The sequence below is a fragment of the Salmo salar genome, chromosome ssa14, assembly GCF_905237065.1.
Source record: "Salmo salar chromosome ssa14, Ssal_v3.1, whole genome shotgun sequence".
Taxonomy (NCBI): Eukaryota; Metazoa; Chordata; class Actinopteri; order Salmoniformes; family Salmonidae; genus Salmo; species Salmo salar.
Genome location: NC_059455.1, coordinates 84803226 through 84823429, shown reverse-complemented (window position 1 = coordinate 84823429; position 20204 = coordinate 84803226). Strand labels below are relative to the sequence as shown.

The 20204-nt window shown below is 48.2% G+C and overlaps 1 protein-coding gene across 9 annotated transcripts in view; it reads right to left on the bottom strand.

Moving 5' to 3' along the window:
- Positions 1-20204, bottom strand: part of LOC100380667 (cytoplasmic dynein 1 intermediate chain 1) — a 127127-nt gene that overhangs the window by 17793 nt on the left and 89130 nt on the right. For all 9 annotated transcript variants that reach the window (XM_014142837.2, XM_014142836.1, XM_014142840.1 and 6 more), the window contains 4 exons: positions 17865-18011; positions 15823-15936; positions 14832-14965; positions 13967-14111 (listed from right to left, as the gene is read on the bottom strand). In XM_014142837.2, coding sequence (XP_013998312.1) covers positions 13967-14111; positions 14832-14965; positions 15823-15936; positions 17865-18011 — 540 coding nt within the window. The remainder of the gene's footprint in view (positions 1-13966; positions 14112-14831; positions 14966-15822; positions 15937-17864; positions 18012-20204) is intronic.

Below are 20204 nucleotides of genomic sequence, written 5' to 3'. Positions count from 1 at the left end.
GTAGGGAGTGGGAGTCAGGTAGGCTAGGCTGAGACAGGTAGGGTGTGGGAGTCAGGTAGGCTAGGCTGAGACAGGTAGAGAGTGGGAGTCAGGTAGGCTAGGCTGAGACAGGTAGGGTGTGGGAGTCAGGTAGGCTAGGCTGAGACAGGTAGAGAGTGGGAGTCAGGAAGTCTGAGACAGGTTGGGAGTGGGAATCAGGTAGGCTAGGCTGAGACAGGTAGGGAGTGGGAGTCAGGTAGGCTAGGCTGAGACAGGTAGGGTGTGGGAGTCAGGTAGGCTAGGCTGAGACAGGTAAGGAGTGGGAGTCAGGTGGGCTAGGCTGAGACAAGTAGGGAGTGGGAGTCAGGTAGTCTGAGACAGGTAGGGTGTGGGAGTCAGGTAGGCTAGGCTGAGACAGGGAGGGAGTGGGAGTCAGGTAGGCTAGGCTGAGACAGGTAGGGTGTGGGAGTCAGGTAGGCTAGGCTGAGACTGGTAGGGAGTGGGAGTCAGGTAGTCTGAGACAGGTAGGGAGTGGGAGTCAGGTAGGCTAGGCTGAGACAGGTAGGGAGTGGGAGTCAGGTAGGCTAGGCTGAGACAGGTAGAGAGTGGGAGTCAGGTAGGCTAGGCTGAGACAGGTAGGGAGTGGGAGTCAGGTAGGCTAGGCTGAGACAGGTTGGGAGTGGGAGTCAGGTGGGCTAGGCTGAGACAGGTAGAGAGTGGGAGTCAGGTAGGCTAGGCTGAGACAGGTAGGGAGTGGTAGTCAGGTAGGCTAGGCTGAGACAGGTTGGGAGTGGGAGTCAGGTAGGCTAGGCTGAGACAGGTTGGGAGTGGGAGTCAGGTGGGCTAGGCTGAGACAGGTAGAGAGTGGGAGTCAGGTAGGCTAGGCTGAGACAGGTAGGGAGTGGGAGTCAGGTAGGCTAGGCTGAGACAGGTAGGGAGTGGGAGTCAGGTAGGCTAGTCTGAGACAGGTAGGGTGTGGGAGTCAGGTAGGCTAGGCTGAGACAGGTAGGGAGTGGGAGTCAGGTAGGCTAGGCTGAGACAGGTAGGGTGTGGGAGTCAGGTAGGCTAGGCTGAGACAGGTAGGGAGTGGGAGTCAGGTAGGCTAGGCTGAGACAGGTAGGGTGTGGGAGTCAGGTAGGCTAGGCTGAGACAGGTAAGGAGTGGGAGTCAGGTGGGCTAGGCTGAGACAGGTAGGGAGTGGGAGTCAGGTAGTCTGAGACAGGTAGGGTGTGGGAGTCAGGTAGGCTAGGCTGAGACAGGTAGGGAGTGGGAGTCAGGTAGAATAGGCTGAGACAGGTAAGGAGTGGGAGTCAGGTGGGCTAGGCTGAGACTGGTAGGGTGTGGGAGTCAGGTAGACTAGGCTGAGACAGGTAGGGAGTGGGATTCAGGTAGGCTAGGCTGAGACAGGTAGGGAGTGGGAGTCAGGTAGGCTGAGACAGGTAGGGTGTGGGAGTCAGGTAGGCTAGGCTGAGACAGGTAAGGAGTGGGAGTCAGGTAGGCTAGGCTGAGACAGGTAGGGTGTGGGAGTCAGGTAGGCTAGGCTGAGACAGGTAGGGAGTGGGAGTCAGGTAGGCTAGGCTGAGACAGGTAGGGTGTGGGAGTCAGGTAGGCTAGGCTGAGACAGGTAGGGTGTGGGAGTCAGGTAGTCTGAGACAGGTAGGGTGTGGGAGTCAGGTAGGCTAGGCTGAGACAGGTAAGGAGTGGGAGTCAGGTGGGCTAGGCTGAGACAGGTAGGGAGTGGGAGTCAGGTAGTCTGAGACAGGTAGGGTGTGGGAGTCAGGTAGGCTAGGCTGAGACAGGTAAGGAGTGGGAGTCAGGTAGGCTAGGCTGAGACAGGTAGGGTGTGGGAGTCAGGTAGGCTAGGCTGAGACAGGTTGGGAGTGGGAGTCAGGTAGGCTAGGCTGAGACAGGTAGGGAGTGGGAGTCAGGTAGGCTGAGACAGGTAGGGTGTGGGAGTCAGGTAGGCTAGGCTGAGACAGGTAGGGAGTGGGAGTCAGGTAGGCTGAGACTGGTAGGGAGTGGGAGTCAGGTAGGCTAGGCTGAGACAGGTTGGGAGTGGGAGTCAGGTAGGCTAGGCTGAGACAGGTAGGGAGTGGGAGTCAGGTAGGCTGAGACTGGTAGGGTGTGGGAGTCAGGTAGGCTAGGCTGAGACAGGTAGGGAGTGGGAGTCAGGTAGGCTGAGACTGGTAGGGAGTGGGAGTCAGGTAGGCTAGGCTGAGACAGGTTGGGAGTGGGAGTCAGGTAGGCTAGGCTGAGACAGGTAGGGTGTGGGAGTCAGGTAGGCTAGGCTGAGACAGGTAGGGAGTGGGAGTCAGGTAGGCTGAGACAGGTAGGGAGTGGGAGTCAGGTAGGCTAGGCTGAGACAGGTAGGGAGTGGGAGTCAGGTAGTCTGAGACAGGTAGGGTGTGGGAGTCAGGTAGGCTAGGCTGAGACAGGTAGGGAGTGGGAGTCAGGTAGTCTGAGACAGGTAGGGATTGGGAGTCAGGTAGGCTAGGCTGAGACAGGTAGGGTGTGGGAGTCAGGTAGGCTAGGCTGAGACAGGTTGGGAGTGGGAGTCAGGTGGGCTAGGCTGAGACAGGTAGATTGTGGGAGTCAGGTAGGCTAGGCTGAGACAGGTAGGGAGTGGGAGTCAGGTAGGCTAGGCTGAGACAGGTAGGGTGTGGGAGTCAGGTAGGCTAGGCTGAGACAGGTAGAGAGTGGGAGTCAGGTAGGCTAGGCTGAGACAGGTAGGGAGTGGGAGTCAGGTAGGCTAGGCTGAGACAGGTAGGGAGTGGGAGTCAGGTAGGCTAGGCTGAGACAGGTAGGGTGTGGGAGTCAGGTAGTCTGAGACAGGTAGGGAGTGGGAGTCAGGTAGGCTAGGCTGAGACAGGTAGGGAGTGGGAGTCAGGTAGGCTAGGCTGAGACAGGTAGGGAGTGGGAGTCAGGTAGGCTAGGCTGAGACAGGTAGAGAGTGGGAGTCAGGTAGGCTAGGCTGAGACAGGTAGGGTGTGGGAGTCAGGTAGGCTAGGCTGAGACAGGTAGGGTGTGGGAGTCAGGTAGGCTAGGCTGAGACAGGTAGGGTGTGGGAGTCAGGTAGGCTAGGCTGAGACAGGTAGGGAGTGGGAGTCAGGTAGGCTAGGCTGAGACAGGTAGGGAGTGGGAGTCAGGTAGGCTAGGCTGAGACAGGTAGGGTGTGGGAGTCAGGTAGGCTAGGCTGAGACAGGTTGGGAGTGGGAGTCAGGTAGGCTAGGCTGAGACAGGTAGGGAGTGGGAGTCATGTAGGCTAGGCTGAGACAGGTAGAGAGTGGGAGTCAGGTAGGCTAGGCTGAGACAGGTAGGGTGTGGGAGTCAGGTAGTCTGAGACAGGTAGGGAGTGGGAGTCAGGTAGGCTAGGCTGAGACAGGTAGGGAGTGGGAGTCAGGTAGGCTAGGCTGAGACAGGTAGAGAGTGGGAGTCAGGTAGGCTAGGCTGAGACAGGTAGGGTGTGGGAGTCAGGTAGGCTAGGCTGAGACAGGTAGGGTGTGGGAGTCAGGTAGGCTAGGCTGAGACAGGTAGGGTGTGGGAGTCAGGTAGGCTAGGCTGAGACAGGTAGGGTGTGGGAGTCAGGTAGGCTAGGCTGAGACAGGTAGGGAGTGGGAGTCAGGTAGGCTAGGCTGAGACAGGTAGAGAGTGGGAGTCAGGTAGGCTAGGCTGAGACAGGTAGGGAGTGGGAGTCAGGTAGGCTAGGCTGAGACAGGTAGGGAGTGGGAGTCAGGTAGGCTAGGCTGAGACAGGTAGGGAGTGGGAGTCAGGTAGTCTGAGACAGGTAGGGAGTGGGAGTCAGGTAGGCTATGCTGAGACAGGTAGGGAGTGGGAGTCAGGTAGGCTAGGCTGAGACAGGTAGGGAGTGGGAGTCAGGTAGGCTAGGCTGAGACAGGTAGGGAGTGGGAGTCAGGTAGTCTGAGACAGGTAGGGAGTGGGAGTCAGGTAGGCTAGGCTGAGACAGGTAGGGGAGTGGGAGTCAGGTAGGCTAGGCTGAGACAGGTAGGGAGTGGGAGTCAGGTAGGCTAGGCTGAGACAGGTAGAGTGTGGGAGTCAGGTAGGCTAGGCTGAGACAGGTAGGGTGTGGGAGTCAGGTAGGCTAGGCTGAGACAGGTAGGGAGTGGGAGTCAGGTAGGCTAGGCTGAGACAGGTAGGGTGTGGGAGTCAGGTAGGCTAGGCTGAGACAGGTAGGGAGTGGGAGTCAGGTAGGCTAGGCTGAGACAGGTAGGGAGTGGGAGTCAGGTGGGCTAGGCTGAGACAGGTAGGGTGTGGGAGTCAGGTAGGCTAGGCTGAGACAGGTTGGGAGTGGGAGTCAGGTAGGCTAGGCTGAGACAGGTAGGGTGTGGGAGTCAGGTAGGCTAGGCTGAGACAGGTAGGGAGTGGGAGTCAGGTAGGCTAGGCTGAGACAGGTAGGGTGTGGGAGTCAGGTAGGCTAGGCTGAGACAGGTAGGGAGTGGGAGTCAGGTAGGCTAGGCTGAGACAGGTAGGGAGTGGGAGTCAGGTAGGCTAGGCTGAGACAGGTAGGGTGTGGGAGTCAGGTAGGCTAGGCTGAGACAGGTTGGGAGTGGGAGTCAGGTAGGCTAGGCTGAGACAGGTAGGGAGTGGGAGTCAGGTAGGCTAGGCTGAGACAGGTAGGGAGTGGGAGTCAGGTAGGCTAGGCTGAGACAGGTAGGGAGTGGGAGTCAGGTAGTAGGCTGAGACAGGTAGGGAGTGGGAGTCAGGTAGGCTAGGCTGAGACAGGTAGGGAGTGGGAGTCAGGTAGGCTAGGCTGAGACAGGTAGGGAGTGGGAGTCAGGTAGGCTAGGCTGAGACAGGTAGAGAGTGGGAGTCAGGTAGGCTAGGCTGAGACAGGTAGGGTGTGGGAGTCAGGTAGGCTAGGCTGAGACAGGTAGGGTGTGGGAGTCAGGTAGGCTAGGCTGAGACAGGTAGGGTGTGGGAGTCAGGTAGGCTAGGCTGAGACAGGTAGGGAGTGGGAGTCAGGTAGGCTAGGCTGAGACAGGTAGGGAGTGGGAGTCAGGTAGGCTAGGCTGAGACAGGTAGGGTGTGGGAGTCAGGTAGGCTAGGCTGAGACAGGTAGGGAGTGGGAGTCAGGTAGGCTAGGCTGAGACAGGTAGGGGATGGGAGTCAGGTGGGCTAGGCTGAGACAGGTAGGGTGTGGGAGTCAGGTAGGCTAGGCTGAGACAGGTTGGGAGTGGGAGTCAGGTAGGCTAGGCTGAGACCGGTAGGGTGTGGGAGTCAGGTAGGCTAGGCTGAGACAGGTAGGGAGTGGGAGTCAGGTAGGCTAGGCTGAGACAGGTAGGGTGTGGGAGTCAGGTAGGCTAGGCTGAGACAGGTAGGGAGTGGGAGTCACGGAGGGCTAGGCTGAGACAGGTAGGGTGTGGGAGTCAGGTAGGCTAGGCTGAGACAGGTAGGGAGTGGGAGTCAGGTAGGCTAGGCTGAGACAGGTAGGGTGTGGGAGTCAGGCTGAGACATAAAGACAGACCGCTTGGGAGGAATGTGCTCTCTCTCCCCTCCTCCCATCCCTTTCTCGTCTCACCTCTCCCCTCTCCACTCCCTGCTCTTCTCCTCTCTCCTTCCCCAGCCCCTCCCCTCTCCCAAGGGAAGGGACAGGAATGCACACACACCTGACCACAGCAACCTAGTACTAATCTCTCTCTCTTTCTCTTCTATTTTCTGAGACATTTGGCAGTCCCTGATATTTGCGGGCAAAAAGGTTTGATTTTGCTGCAGCAATTCTGACATTTGCTGTAGATTCCAAACTGGAGTTCCAACAAAGATAATCCAGGCCTGTAGATTCCAAACTGTAGATTCCAAACTGGAGATTCCAAACTGTAGATTCCAAACTGTAGTTCAACTGTAGATTCCAAACTGGAGTTCCAACAAAGATAATCCAGGCCTGTAGATTCCAAACCGTAGATTCCAAACTGTAGATTCCAAACTGTAGATTCCAAACCGTAGATTCCAAACTGGAGATTCCAAACTGGAGTTGGATATGTGAGCAGAGTTGAGCGGTCGGGAAAATCCTGCTCATCACTCATGGAGTGGTGCTTGTTCCACATCCTTTCCAACCCCTTGGCTAAAAACAGCTCTGCGCTCACAGGAAAAAAAACTGCCGCTCGGAATTCTCTCCATTCATTAAAAATCCACATTTTACCAACACTCTACCTGGACCTACCATTTGGTTATGAAGTATTGAAACCAAACCATATGTTAGAGTGAAAAGTATTTTAATAAACATAAAAAGGTGAATGTAACAACACTCATCATGACGTATTAAACAGCATATAAACACTCTAATAGGTCAGGAGCCAGACAGGGAGCCTAAGAAGGAATGACAATGAATTATTTAAGCTATATTATTTCAATTATTTTAAGGGTATAGCCTACAAAGAAAAACGTTGTGAAGCATTTGTGAGTGCAACACAGTAGGCTGGTAGGGACATTAACCTCAGCATTGAGTTGCATTAATGTAAGGGCTGTCGTCGGGAGAAGACCAAGGTGCAGCAGAGGATGTGTTCATCATTAGAATTTTAATAGAACAACGTGAACACTATACAAGAAAACTGACAGCCAAAACAGTCCTGTCAGGTGCAAACACTAACAGAAACAATTACCCACAAAACCCAAAGGAAAAACATGCTCCTTATGTGTGACTCCCAATCAGCAACAACGAGCTTCAGCTGTGCCTGATTGGGAGCCACACACGGCCCAAAACAAAGAAATACAAAAACATAGAAAAAGGAACATAGAACGCCCACCCAATGTAACACCCTGGCCTAACCAAAATAAAGAACAAAAACCCCTCTCTATGGCCAGGGCGTTACAATTAAATCATCATAGTCTATACATTGAGCATATAGGCTGTGACTTACTTATAATTAAAAACAAATTAAATGAAAAATGCCATATTAGGCTTGTTCTACAGCAGAGTATGTGAGCGGAGTGTGCCCAATTTGACTGCAGCTCGGAACGAGATTCCCAAAGGCTGGAGTGTTGGCCTTCTCGTCTAGTGTGCTGCTATAGCCCCGTGCTTTAGCTACTGTCATGGAGTTCACTAAATCTTTTCATAAAGAAACTGATAAAACACACAGGTGCTAAATCAAGGTGATTTACAAAGATGAGGACCAAAACCAAGAGAGGGAGTGTGGTGATGTAATGTCCACAACTAAAGAAATCTGAAAAGACACGTATCCTGAAAGCATGGTGGTGTACTTACTACGTGCAAATGCTAACAGAAATGAACGAGGTGGGCAGCTAAAAATAAAACCAAAACTATGCATCCCTGCCCAGCCTGGCAAGAGTGGCACAAAGGGTGTTTAGCATCCCCAGTGGCTATGCAAGCTCAGAGAGGATATTCTGCGCTGCTGACCTGCTCTAAAGACACCATCACATGAGCCTGAAGCCACAGACTCTGGCCAAACTCATGTTTCTAAAAATAAATTCAAAGGCAAACTGGAGTTCCAACAGAGAGAATCCTGGTCTGTAGATTCCAAACTGGAGTTCCAACAGAGAGAATCCTGGTCTGTAGATTCCAAACTGGAGTTCCAACAGAGAGAATCCTGGTCTGTAGATTCCAAACTGGAGTTCCAACAGAGAGAATCCTGGTCTGTAGATTCCAAACTGGAGTTCCAACAGAGAGAATCCTGGTCTGTAGATTCCAAACTGGAGTTCCAACAGAGAGAATCCTGGTCTGTAGATTCCAAACTGGAGTTCCAACAGAGAGAATCCTGGTCTGTAGATTCCAAACTGGAGTTCCAACAGAGAGAATCCTGGTCTGTAGATTCCAAACTGGAGTTCCAACAGAGAGAATCCTGGGCCCAGATTCACAAAACACTCCTTACACAAAAACTTAAGAAGCTTCTTAAGAAAAAAAGAAGAATTTAAGAAGTTAATAAGATAGTTTGTAAGTGCAATTCCTCAACAATATTTTAAGATTTAATGATTATCTTACGAATTTCTCAAATATCTTCTTACAAATCTTCTTAAGATGTTTGTTGCTGGGCAACCGATTTAGCTAGCTATCTAGCTTGCAATGGCAATCCCGTTAGCATATTTCTTACTGAGATTACTGTTCTAAAACATGTATTTGGGATTAAAATGATCAATTCTGAAATTTACAGATGACGTTTGTGAGTGAATAAAACATGTTCAATTGCTTCCATGAGCTTCTTCTCTCACTGCCCTGAGTTTAAGACAAGGGTTTAGCTATCTTGGAATTAACAACATTTCCACTAACTTTATTTTCAAGAATCCTGGCCTGTAGATTCCAAATTGGAGTTTAAACAGAGAGAATCCTGGCCTGTAGATTCCAAACTGGAGTTTAAACAGAGAGAATCCTGGCCTGTAGATTCCAAACTGGAGTTTGAACAGAGAGAATCCTGGTCTGTAGGTTCCAAACTGGAGTTTAAACAGGGAGAATCCTGGCCTGTAGATTCCAAACTGGAGTTTAAACAGAGAGAATCCTGGTCTGTAGATTCCAAACTGGAGTTTAAACAGAGAGAATCCTGGCCTGTAGATTCCAAACTGGAGTTTAAACAGGGCTGTAGATTCCAAACTGGAGTTTAAACAGAGAGAATCCTGGCCTGTAGATTCCAAACTGGAGTTTAAACAGAGAGAATCCTGGGCTGTAGATTCCAAACTGGAGTTTAAACAGAGAGAATCCTGGTCTGTAGATTCCAAACTGGAGTTTAAACAGGGAGAATCCTGGTCTGTATATTCCAAACTGGAGTTTAAACAGAGAGAATCCAGGCCTGTAGGTTCCAAACTGGAGTTCCAATAGTGAGAATCCTGGCCTGTAGATTCCAAACTGGAGTTTGAACAGAGAGAATCCTGGCCTGTAGATTCCAAACTGGAGTTTGAACAGGGAGAATCCTGGTCTGTAGATTCCAAACTGGAGTTTGAACAGAGATCATCCTGGTCTGTAGATTCCAAACTAAACTTCCAACGGAGAATCCTGGTCTGTAGATTCCAAACTAAAGTTCCAACAGAGAATCCTGGTCTGTAGATTCCAAACTGGAGTTTAAACAGAGAGAATCCTGGTTTGTAGATTCCAAACTAAAGTTCCAATGGAGAATCCTGGTCGGTAGATTCCAAACTGGAGTTTAAACAGAGAGAATCCTGGCCTGTAGATTCCAAACTAAAGTTCCAACGGAGAATCCTGGTCTGTAGATTCCAAACTGGAGTTTAAACAGAGAGAATCCTGGTCTGTAGATTCCAAACTAAAGTTCCAATGGAGAATCCTGGTCTGTAGATTCCAAACTGGAGTTTAAACAGAGAGAATCCTGGTCTGTAGATTCCAAACTGGAGTTTAAACAGAGAGAATCCAGGCCTGTAGGTTCCAAACTGGAGTTCCAATAGTGAGAATCCTGGTCTGTAGATTCCAAACTAAAGTTCCAATGGAGAATCCTGGTCTGTAGATTCCAAACTGGAGTTTAAACAGAGAGAATCCTGGTCTGTAGATTCCAAACTGGAGTTTAAACAGAGAGAATCCAGGCCTGTAGGTTCCAAACTGGAGTTCCAATAGTGAGAATCCTGGCCTGTAGATTCCAAACTGGAGTTTGAACAGAGAGAATCCTGGCCTGTAGATTCCAAACTGGAGTTTGAACAGGGAGAATCCTGGTCTGTAGATTCCAAACTGGAGTTTGAACAGAGATCATCCTGGTCTGTAGATTCCAAACTAAACTTCCAACGGAGAATCCTGGCCTGTAGATTCCAAACTAAAGTTCCAACGGAGAATCCTGGTCTGTAGATTCCAAACTGGAGTTTAAACAGAGAGAATCCTGGTCTGTAGATTCCAAACTAAAGTTCCAATGGAGAATCCTGGTCTGTAGATTCCAAACTGGAGTTTAAACAGAGAGAATCCTGGTCTGTAGATTCCAAACTGGAGTTTAAACAGAGAGAATCCAGGCCTGTAGGTTCCAAACTGGAGTTCCAATAGTGAGAATCCTGGCCTGTAGATTCCAAACTGGAGTTTGAACAGAGAGAATCCTGGCCTGTAGATTCCAAACTGGAGTTTGAACAGGGAGAATCCTGGTCTGTAGATTCCAAACTGGAGTTTGAACAGGGAGAATCCTGGTCTGTAGATTCCAAACTGGAGTTTGAACAGAGATCATCCTGGTCTGTAGATTCCAAACTAAACTTCCAACGGAGAATCCTGGTCTGTAGATTCCAAACTAAAGTTCCAACAGAGAATCCTGGTCGGTAGATTCCAAACTGGAGTTTAAACAGAGAGAATCCTGGCCCGTAGATTCCAAACTAAAGTTCCAACGGAGAATCCTGGCCTGTAGATTCCAAACTAAAGTTCCAACGGAGAATCCTGGCCTGTAGATTCCAAACTAAAGTTCCAACGGAGAATCCTGGTCTGTAGATTCCAAACTGGAGTTTAAACAGAGAGAATCCTGGTCTGTAGATTCCAAACTAAAGTTCCAATGGAGAATCCTGGTCTGTAGATTCCAAACTGGAGTTTAAACAGAGAGAATCCTGGTCTGTAGATTCCAAACTGGAGTTTAAACAGAGAGAATCCAGGCCTGTAGGTTCCAAACTGGAGTTCCAATAGTGAGAATCCTGGCCTGTAGATTCCAAACTGGAGTTTGAACAGAGAGAATCCTGGCCTGTAGATTCCAAACTGGAGTTTGAACAGGGAGAATCCTGGTCTGTAGATTCCAAACTGGAGTTTGAACAGGGAGAATCCTGGTCTGTAGATTCCAAACTGGAGTTTGAACAGAGATCATCCTGGTCTGTAGATTCCAAACTAAACTTCCAACGGAGAATCCTGGTCTGTAGATTCCAAACTAAAGTTCCAACAGAGAATCCTGGTCTGTAGATTCCAAACTGGAGTTTAAACAGAGAGAATCCTGGTTTGTAGATTCCAAACTAAAGTTCCAATGGAGAATCCTGGTCGGTAGATTCCAAACTGGAGTTTAAACAGAGAGAATCCTGGCCTGTAGATTCCAAACTAAAGTTCCAACGGAGAATCCTGGCCTGTAGATTCCAAACTAAAGTTCCAACGGAGAATCCTGGTCTGTAGATTCCAAACTGGAGTTTAAACAGAGAGAATCCTGGTCTGTAGATTCCAAACTAAAGTTCCAATGGAGAATCCTGGTCTGTAGATTCCAAACTGGAGTTTAAACAGAGAGAATCCTGGTCTGTAGATTCCAGACTGGAGTTTAAACAGAGAGAATCCTGGTCTGTAGATTCCAGACTGGAGTTTAAACAGAGAGAATCCTGGCCTGTATATTCCAAACTGGAGTTTAAACAGAGAGAATCCTGGCCTGTATATTCCAAACTGGAGGTTGAACAGAGAGAATCCTTGTCTGCCTTTACTCCAGTTGTTCCATTCATTCAGTCTCCAACAAACATATTAAATGACACCCTATTCCCGATTTAGTGCACTACTTTTAACCACAGCTATATATAGGGAAGATGGTTCCATTTGCTGGGAAACAGAAGGGGCAGAAAAGTTATTATGAAGTACTTTATGAATGTGATCTGGCTAAGGACATCAGGTCAATTCAGGCCAAGTAGTGGAATGAAGATCTTATGATGAGTAGGCTTCCTTCATTCACACAATCAAGCCAGAGAGACACTTATTATAATAATGATCAATCAGCTGAACTGTGACTTAGCGTGAATGAGCACAGCTATTTCATAAATTCGAGGATAAAAATCACCATGGTCTCCTATCAGACATTAGCTGTGTCCGAAATGGCACCCTATTCCTTAGTCTAGAGCACTATATAGGGAATATAATGCCCATATTGCTTACTACTAGTACACTATAGGGTGCTATTTCAGACACAGAAACTGTTTTCTAAGGTCATAACTAGGCCGAAACAGTTAAGTTATGCGCCCTCAGTCTCTAGACGTCTCCCTGTCAACATCAGAGTCAAGCAGCTCACAACCCATATGGTTTCAGAACCACAATATTTGCGCCGCTGAGTGTAAAAACACATTCAGAGTATTGCATTCTGGCCTTTTGAACTCTCTGTGGAGAGAGCTGTGTCGTTTGATGGCGTTGATTGGCAAGGCGAAGGTAAACCTCTATGGTAACCTTAGGTAAGCAAAGGTTAGCCAGCTGTGCCCACAACCACACACATGCACGCACACACACCTTAAAAAAAAGGCAGGTGCCATTTTAAAGTGGCCTTTTATTGTCCCCAGCACAAGGGATGCTCACTAACAGGGATGTAAAACCAATTTGTGCACACATTTTGAAATAAATAAGCTTTTTGTGCGTATGTAAAATTTCGGGGATCTTTTATTTCAGCTCATGGGACCAACATTTTACATGTTGCGTTTATATTTTTGTTCAGTGGAGTGGTGTTTTATGATGGGGTCTTTATTTCTTCTCTTTTCTCCTCTCTTCCTCTTCTCTTTTCTCCTCTTCTTCTCATCTCTCCTCTCTTCTCCTATTCTCTTTTCTTCTTCTCTTCTCTCCCTTTCTTCTTTCTCTTCTTCTCTTTTCTTCTTCTCTTCTCTCCACTTCTTATCTTCTTATCTTCTCTCCATTTCTTATCTTATTTCCACTTCTTATCTTCTCTCTTCTTCTTCTTATCTTCTCTCCTCTTCTTCTCTTCTCCTATTCTCTTCTCTCCTCTTTTTCTCTTCTCTTCTCTCCTCTTCTTCTCTTCTCTAATCTTCTCCTATTGTCTTCTCTCCTCTTCTTCTCTTCACTCTTCTTCTCTTCTCTCCTATTTTCTCCTCTTCTCTTTTCCTCTTCTCTCTTTTTCTCCTCTTCTTCTCTTCTCTCCTCTTCTTCTCTTCTCTTCTTCTCTCCTCTTCACTTTCCTCTTATTCTGTTCTCTTCACCTCTTCTCCTCTCTTCTTCTCTCTTCTCATCTCTTCACCTCTTCTCTCCTCTTCACCTCTTCTGTTCCCTTCTCTTCTTCCTAATTTAACTTTAACTCTCCCTCTTTTTTCAATAGCTTTCTCACTTTTTTCTCTCTCTCTCCATCCCGACTATATACTGTATGTTACCCAGTCCATCTCTCTCTCTATTCCATCACGTCTTTACTATTTCCCTCTCTCTTTATCCATCCCTCCATCCCTCACCCCTCCTTCCTTCCTTCCTTCCTTCCTTCCTTCCTTCCTTCCTTCCTTCCTTCCTTCCTTCCTTCCTTCCTTCCTTCCTTCCTTCCTTCCTTCCTTCCTTCCTTCCTTCCTTCCTCCTCCCTCCCTCCCTCCCTCCCTCCCTCCCTCCCTCCCTCCCTCCCTCCCTCCCTCCCTCCCTCCCTCCCTCCCTCTGTCCGTCTCTGTGGTGGTTGTGGTGCGCACCTCTGTCTCCAGACAGAAAGGCCAGAATGGGAGAGAGAGGAGTTCCACAGCAGTCTGCAGCCTCCCTGGCCCCCGCTGCCTCTCTGTGGTTTACTGTATACCTGCAGCCTCCTTGGCCCCCGCTGCCTCTCTGTGGTTTACTGTATATCTGCAGCCTCCCTGGCCCCCGCTGCCTCTCTGTGGTTTACTGTATATCTGTAGCCTCCCTGGCCCCCGCTGCCTCTCTGTGGTTTACTGTATATCTGCAGCCTCCCTGGCCCCCGCTGCCTCTCTGTGGTTTACTGTATATCTGTAGCCTCCCTGGCCCCCGCTGCCTCTCTGTGGTTTACTGTATATCTGCAGCCTCCCTGGCCCCCGCTGCCTCTCTGTGGTTTGAACCCCAGTCAACAGCCTCACTCCTCCCATTCTCTCCATCCCTTATTTCCCTTTCTTCATCCATCCTTCGCTCCGTCCATCCATAGTCCACTCCAGTCCAGTCGGCTCACTGCCACAGACACATAACCTCCCTCCCTCTTCCCTCTGTCCCTCCCTCCTAACGTATCTATGTATTTATTTAGCTCCTCTTTTTGACTCAGTGAACAAATTCAAAAAGTAAGCCTATTTGACTCACGAAGACTGTCTGTGACACTGACAGTCTCTCTGTGTCTGTTGCAATCCTCTACTCAGTCAGGGCATGTAGGTAATACCTAGTTTAGACACAAACAGGTCCCTCTACCTTGGTGCTCCACAGTTTGACAGTCCAGTCAAACGACGAGGTGACGAAGAGATGGGAGAAGTCTACGGGGCCGACAGCGTTGTGACAGCTGAGGCCCGTCACTGGCCCCTGGTGGCCCTCAAACATCTCACAGATCCCCGCCTTGCTGCAAAGGAGCACGGGAGAGAGAGAGACACAGAGAGAGAGAGAAACAGAGAGAGAGAAAGACAGAGAGAGAAAGAGACACAGAGAGAGAAAGAGATAGAGAGACAAAGATAGAGAGAGAGGAATAGAGACAGAGAGAGAGATAGAGAGAGACAGAGAGAGATAGAGAGACAGAGAGAGAGAAAGAGATAGAGAGAGAGACAGCGAGAGAGAGAGACAGAGAGAGAAAGAGATAGAGATACAAAGATAGAGAGAGAGGAATAGAGACAGAGAGAGAGAGAGAGATAGATAGAGAGACAGAGAGAGAGAGACAGAGAGATAGAGAGAGACAGAGAGAGATAGAGAGACAGAGAGAGAGAAAGAGATACAGAGAGAGACAGAGAGAGAGGAATAGAGATAGAGAGAGAGACAGAGAGAGAGCGTGTCAGAGAGAACCGAGGACACTATATGGGGGAACTAGGTCCTAACAGCATGTTCAAGAGTTAACAGGAGCTTCTAGCTGAGATATGCTGCATCAAAATACGAAGCTTATAGTGTGTGTGTGTGTACACATCTGTCTGTAACTATACATGGCTTCACTTGCTGATTGTGGTCGTATATCAATCACTGAAAGTATAGGTGTCAGTGTGTCTCAGTGTCTACCTGTGTGAGTGTGCGTGTGTGTGTTGGTGTGTGCGTTTGTGTGTCTCAGTGTGTGTGTGTGTGTGTGTGTTCCTCTAACCTGCCGTGTCTGGATGCAGTGTACACGGTTCCCTCCTCACTCCCCACCACATAATTATTCACGTCTCCAGTGGGGAACGCCATGCCTGTCACAGCCACCGCTTTAGACTTGTTGTACACCAGCTCCATGCTCTCCTACAACACACAGACACACACACACACACACACACACACACACACACACACACACACACACACACACACACACACACACACACACACACACACACACACACACACACACAGAGTTAAACGTTTTAACCTCATGTTAAGGTTGTGCTGACCTAGTTATAGTGAGTATGTAACATATGTCACATAGACATACTGCAGTTATATAGCATACATTGTGTTTGATAGGGCTTTGTCATGGTATTAGCTACACTGTTTGATAGGGCTTTGTCATGGTATTAGCTACACTGTTTGATAGGGCTTTGTCATGGTATTAGCTACACTGTTTGATAGGTCTTTGTCATGGTATTAGCTACACTGTTTGATAGGGTTTTGTCATGGTATTAGCTACACTGTTTGATAGGGCTTTGTCATGGTATTAGCTACACTGTTTGATAGGGCTTTGTCATGGTATTAGCTACACTGTTTGATAGGGCTTTGTCATGGTATTAGCTACACTGTTTGATAGGGTTTTGTCATGGTATTAGCTACACTGTTTGATAGGGCTTTGTCATGGTATTAGCTACACTGTTTGATAGGGCTTTGTCATGGTATTAGCTACACTGTTTGATAGGGCTTTGTCATGGTATTAGCTACACTGTTTGATAGGGCTTTGTCATGGTATTAGCTACACTGTTTGATAGGGCTTTGTCATGGTATTAGCTACACTGTTTATATGAGTCAGTTATAGTACCAATCTCTTTAATGACAATATTCCCTATGTCATATGTGATTATCTAATCTATTGCAGACTCTGAATCAGTTTGAAGAGATGGGCCTTAATGATACAGATCATTATTGACTGATGTCGGATCAGCTCTTACCTGTGGCTGAGAGAGCATGTCAAGACTCCAGGAGCACATCCTGCCATCTGTGGACACGGTGATCAGGTTGTTGGCGTTCTGTGTTCCCACCACGTTCACACAGTACACCGGGTGCTACAGACACAGGAAGGACAGACAGTACAGACGCAGGAAGGACAGACAGTACAGAAACAGGAAGTACAGACAGTACAGACACAGGAAGTGCAGACACAGCAGGGACAGACACAGGAAGGACAGACACAAAGTACTGACACAGGAGAGACAGACACAGGAAATAAAAACGCAGGAAGTACAGACAGTAGAGACACAGGAAATAAAAACACAGGAAGTACAGGCACAGGAAGGACAGACACAGGAAGGATATACACAGGAAATAAAAACACAGGAAGTACAGGCACAGGAAGGATAGACACAGGAAGGACGTACAAAGGAAATAAAAACATGGGAAGTACAGACACAGGAAGTACATACAGTACAGACACAGGGAGTACAGACACAGGAGGGACAGACACACGCAGTACAGACAGCACCGACAGAGGAAGACAGACACAGGAAGTAAAGACACAGAAAGGGAATGGCAATGAAAAAACACACTATTCCAATTCAGTTATTTAATTTGGATCTACATCATAGTGTTGTTGTTTAAATAGCTCTACATGTGAATAAGGCAGTATACTTTATATTATTTCACACACATTTCAATATCTTATGAAAGTTATCAGCAGGTATAACCTGAATATGCACAAACATGTAAAATATTGTCTTCCTGCAACACTGAGATGACAGAAAGCTCTTATTGAGTGAAGAGATATCAATGTGCAACAGCCCCTTACTCCAACTTAGCATCGGCATCCAGCGCTGTGCAAATACAATGTGTTGTGTGAAACCATTATCTCATTATTGACCTCAAATTGTTTTGTTTTTTCACCCACAAAGGCCCTTTTCAGAGAGCAGGCGGGCCTAGACATACAATAAGCCCCCCACCACTACCAATAAACGTTATTGGCTGCCTTGGGTGGTATTCACAATGTGTTATGGCTCAATGGGTTTGTTGGGGTGAATAGATTGAGGTTAAGAAGGTAGTTACAGTAGATAACATACAGGACACAGGATAGGATATATATATTTTTTTATTTAACCTTTATTTAACTAGGCAAGTCAGTTAAGGACAAATTCTTATTTACAATGACGGCCTACACCGGCCAAACCCAGAAGATGCTGGGCCAATTGTTTGCCGCCCTATGGGACTCCCAATCACGGCCGGATGGGATACAGCCTGGATTCGAACCAGGGACTGTAGTGACGCCTCTTGCACTGAGATGCAGTGCCTTAGACCACTGCGCCACTCGAGAGCCATATAGAAGGGATCATCAACTAGACTCAGCCGCAGGACAATTTTTTATTGAGGGGATGTTCAGGGGACCGGAACATAATTACAAATCATTGGTAGACTGCAAATTGACCACAAGAAGCCCAAACAGATAATATTTGACTTAAAACATAATCATTTCAAACCTTACTTGCATTTGCATACGATCACGTCTCTCTATTGTGCGTGGGAATACTTGGAAACAGATTTCCAAAATTAAAATCACTTGGAGCTGATTTCCTGGTGTTTTTATAGTATTTTATGTCCAACAATAAAAAAATGTAAACCAAAAATATAGTTTTTGATTTTTTTGCTCAGATAACTAAGCGGGCCAAATAAAACCACCCACGGGCCAAATTCGGGGAACCCTGGATATAGGATGTACATGGACATTTCTATTCTTCATCTTATATGTTTTTAATGCCCTCAGGGATTGCAGGGTTTCAGTGTGTTGCAGCTCTGGATGTGAATATAGTGTATGACCACCTCTAAACCAGTAAAATACGTTGAAGGTGAATACACAGTGTGGCTCAGTGCATATGGAGACTTATTGTGCATCCCAAATGGCAGCTTATTTCCTATATAGTGCACTACTTTTGACAAGGGCCCATAGTGCGCTGGTAAAAAGTAGTGTACTATAAATGGAATAGGGTGGACTGCACTGTGGACTTACCGTGTGAGCTGCAGCTGAGAGGGGGGTTCTCTGTACAGGAGTTCTGCGGTGGCTGCGGTTGTCCCACAGGACTATCTGGCCAGAGTAGGTCCCCCCCACCACCAGGTTAGGATGGAACCTAGCAAAACCCACTGACACCACGGGAGACTGGAGAACAGAGGGAGAAATAAAGGAAGGGGTAGGAGAGAAAAAAAGGGGGATAGAGGGAGAGAGAAAGAAGTGATGGAAGACAGATGCGCAGAAAGCGAACAATAGAAGAAGAGAGGAGTTGGAGTAAGAGAGATATATATAGAGAGAGAGCGAGAGAGAGAGGGAGAGCGTGAGAGAGGAGAGAGAGCGCAAGAGAGAGAGAGAGTGAGAGAGGGTACGAGAGAGAGAGAGAGAAAGAGAGAAAGAGAGAGCGAGAGAGAAAGAGAGAGCGCCAGACAGAGAGAGTAAGCGAGGGTAAGAGAGAGAGTGAGAACGCAAGAGAGTGAGAGAAAGCGAGAGAGAGTGAGAGAGAGTGAGAGAGCGAGAGAGAGCAAGAAAGAGAGCGAGAGGGTAAGAGAGAGAGAGATATAAAGAGAGAGAGCGTAAGAGAGAGAGAGAGACAAAGAGAGAGAGGGGGAGAGAGAGCACAACAGAGTTGTGAAAGAGAGAGGGAGGGTGAGAGAGAAGTGGGGTAGCGAGGGAGGGGGGTAGGAGAGAGGGAGAAAGAGATGATGAGTTGACTGTACAGGGTCTACTGAGGAGAGGAGAGGGGTGACATGGGGGTAACGACAGAGACAATGTGGAGGATTGTGGCCCCAGACAATTTATATTACCGCATCAAACCCTGCAGGAGCCAGCAGAGCGCCAAGTGTAACCTCCATCATGACAAGCGTGGCGCTCTCTGGCGCTTTGTTTATTGAGTTCTGTTTCCTCTTCACTGAGCATCACATATGGCTTCTTCCACGGTCTCAGCGTGCAGATTGCAAAGTGGCCTCTATTCTCAAATCAAATCAAATCAAATTGTATTGGTCACATACACATATTTAGCAGATGTTATTGCGGGTGTAGCGAAATGCTTGTGTTCCTAGCTCCAACAGTGCAGTAGTATCTAACAATTTACAACAATACACACAAATCTAAAAGTAAAAGAATGAAATTAAGATATATAGAAATATTAGATTGAGCAATGTCGGCGTGGCAATGACTAAAATACAGTAGAATAGAATACAGTATACACATATGAGATGAGTAAAGCAGTATGTAAACATTATTCAAGTGACTAGTGTTCCATTTTTAAAGTAACCAGTGATTCCAAGTCTATGTACATGGGGCAGCAGCCTATAAGGTGCAGGGTTGAGTAACCGGGTGGTAGCCGGCTAGTGATGGCTATTTAACAGTCTGATGGCCTTGAGATAGAAGCTGTTTTTCAGTCTCTCTGTACCAGCTTTGATGCACCTGTACTGACCTCGCCTTCTGGATGATAGCGGGGTGAACAGGCAGTGGCTCGGGTGGTTGTTGTCCTTGATGATCTTTTTGGCCTTCCTGTGACATCGGGTGCTGTAGGTGTCCTGGAGGGCAGGTAGTTTGCCCCCGGTGATGCGTTGGGCAGACCGCACCACCCCCTGGAGAGCCCTGAGGTTGCGGGAGGTGCAGTTGCCGTACCAGGTGGTGATACAGCCCGTCAGGATGCTCTCAATTGTGCATCTGTAGAAGTTTATAAGGGTCTTAGGGGCCATGACTCATTTCTTCAGCCTCCTCTGCTCATTTCTTCAGCCTCCTCTTCAGCCCCCTCTGCTGTTTCCTGAAGTCCACGATCATCTCTTTCATTTTGTTAACGTTGAGGTTATTTTCCTGGAACCACTCTACCAGGGTCCTCACCTCCTCCCTGTAGGCTGCTTGTCATTGTTGGTAATCAGGCCTACTACTGTTGTGTCGTCTGCAAACTTGATGATTGAGTTGGAGGCGTGCATGGTCACGCAGTCATGGGTGAACAGGGAGTACAGGAGGGGGCTGAGCACGCACCCTTGTGGGGCCCCTGTGTTGAGGATCAGTGAAGTGGAGGCATTTTTTCCTAGATTCACCACCTGGGGGCGGCCCGTCAGGAAGTCCAGGACCCAGTTGCACAGGGCGGGGTTCAGACCCAAGGCCCCGAGCTTAATGATGAGCTTGGAGGGTCCTATGGTGTTGAAGGCTGACCTATAGTAAATTAACAGCATTCTTACATAGGTATTCCCCTTGTCCAGATGGGATAGGGCAGTATGCAGTGTGATGGCGATTGCATCGTCTGTGGACCTATTGATTGGTCAACAAATTGAAGTGGGTCTAGGGTGACTGGTAGGGTCGAGGTGATATGATCCTTGAATAGTCTCT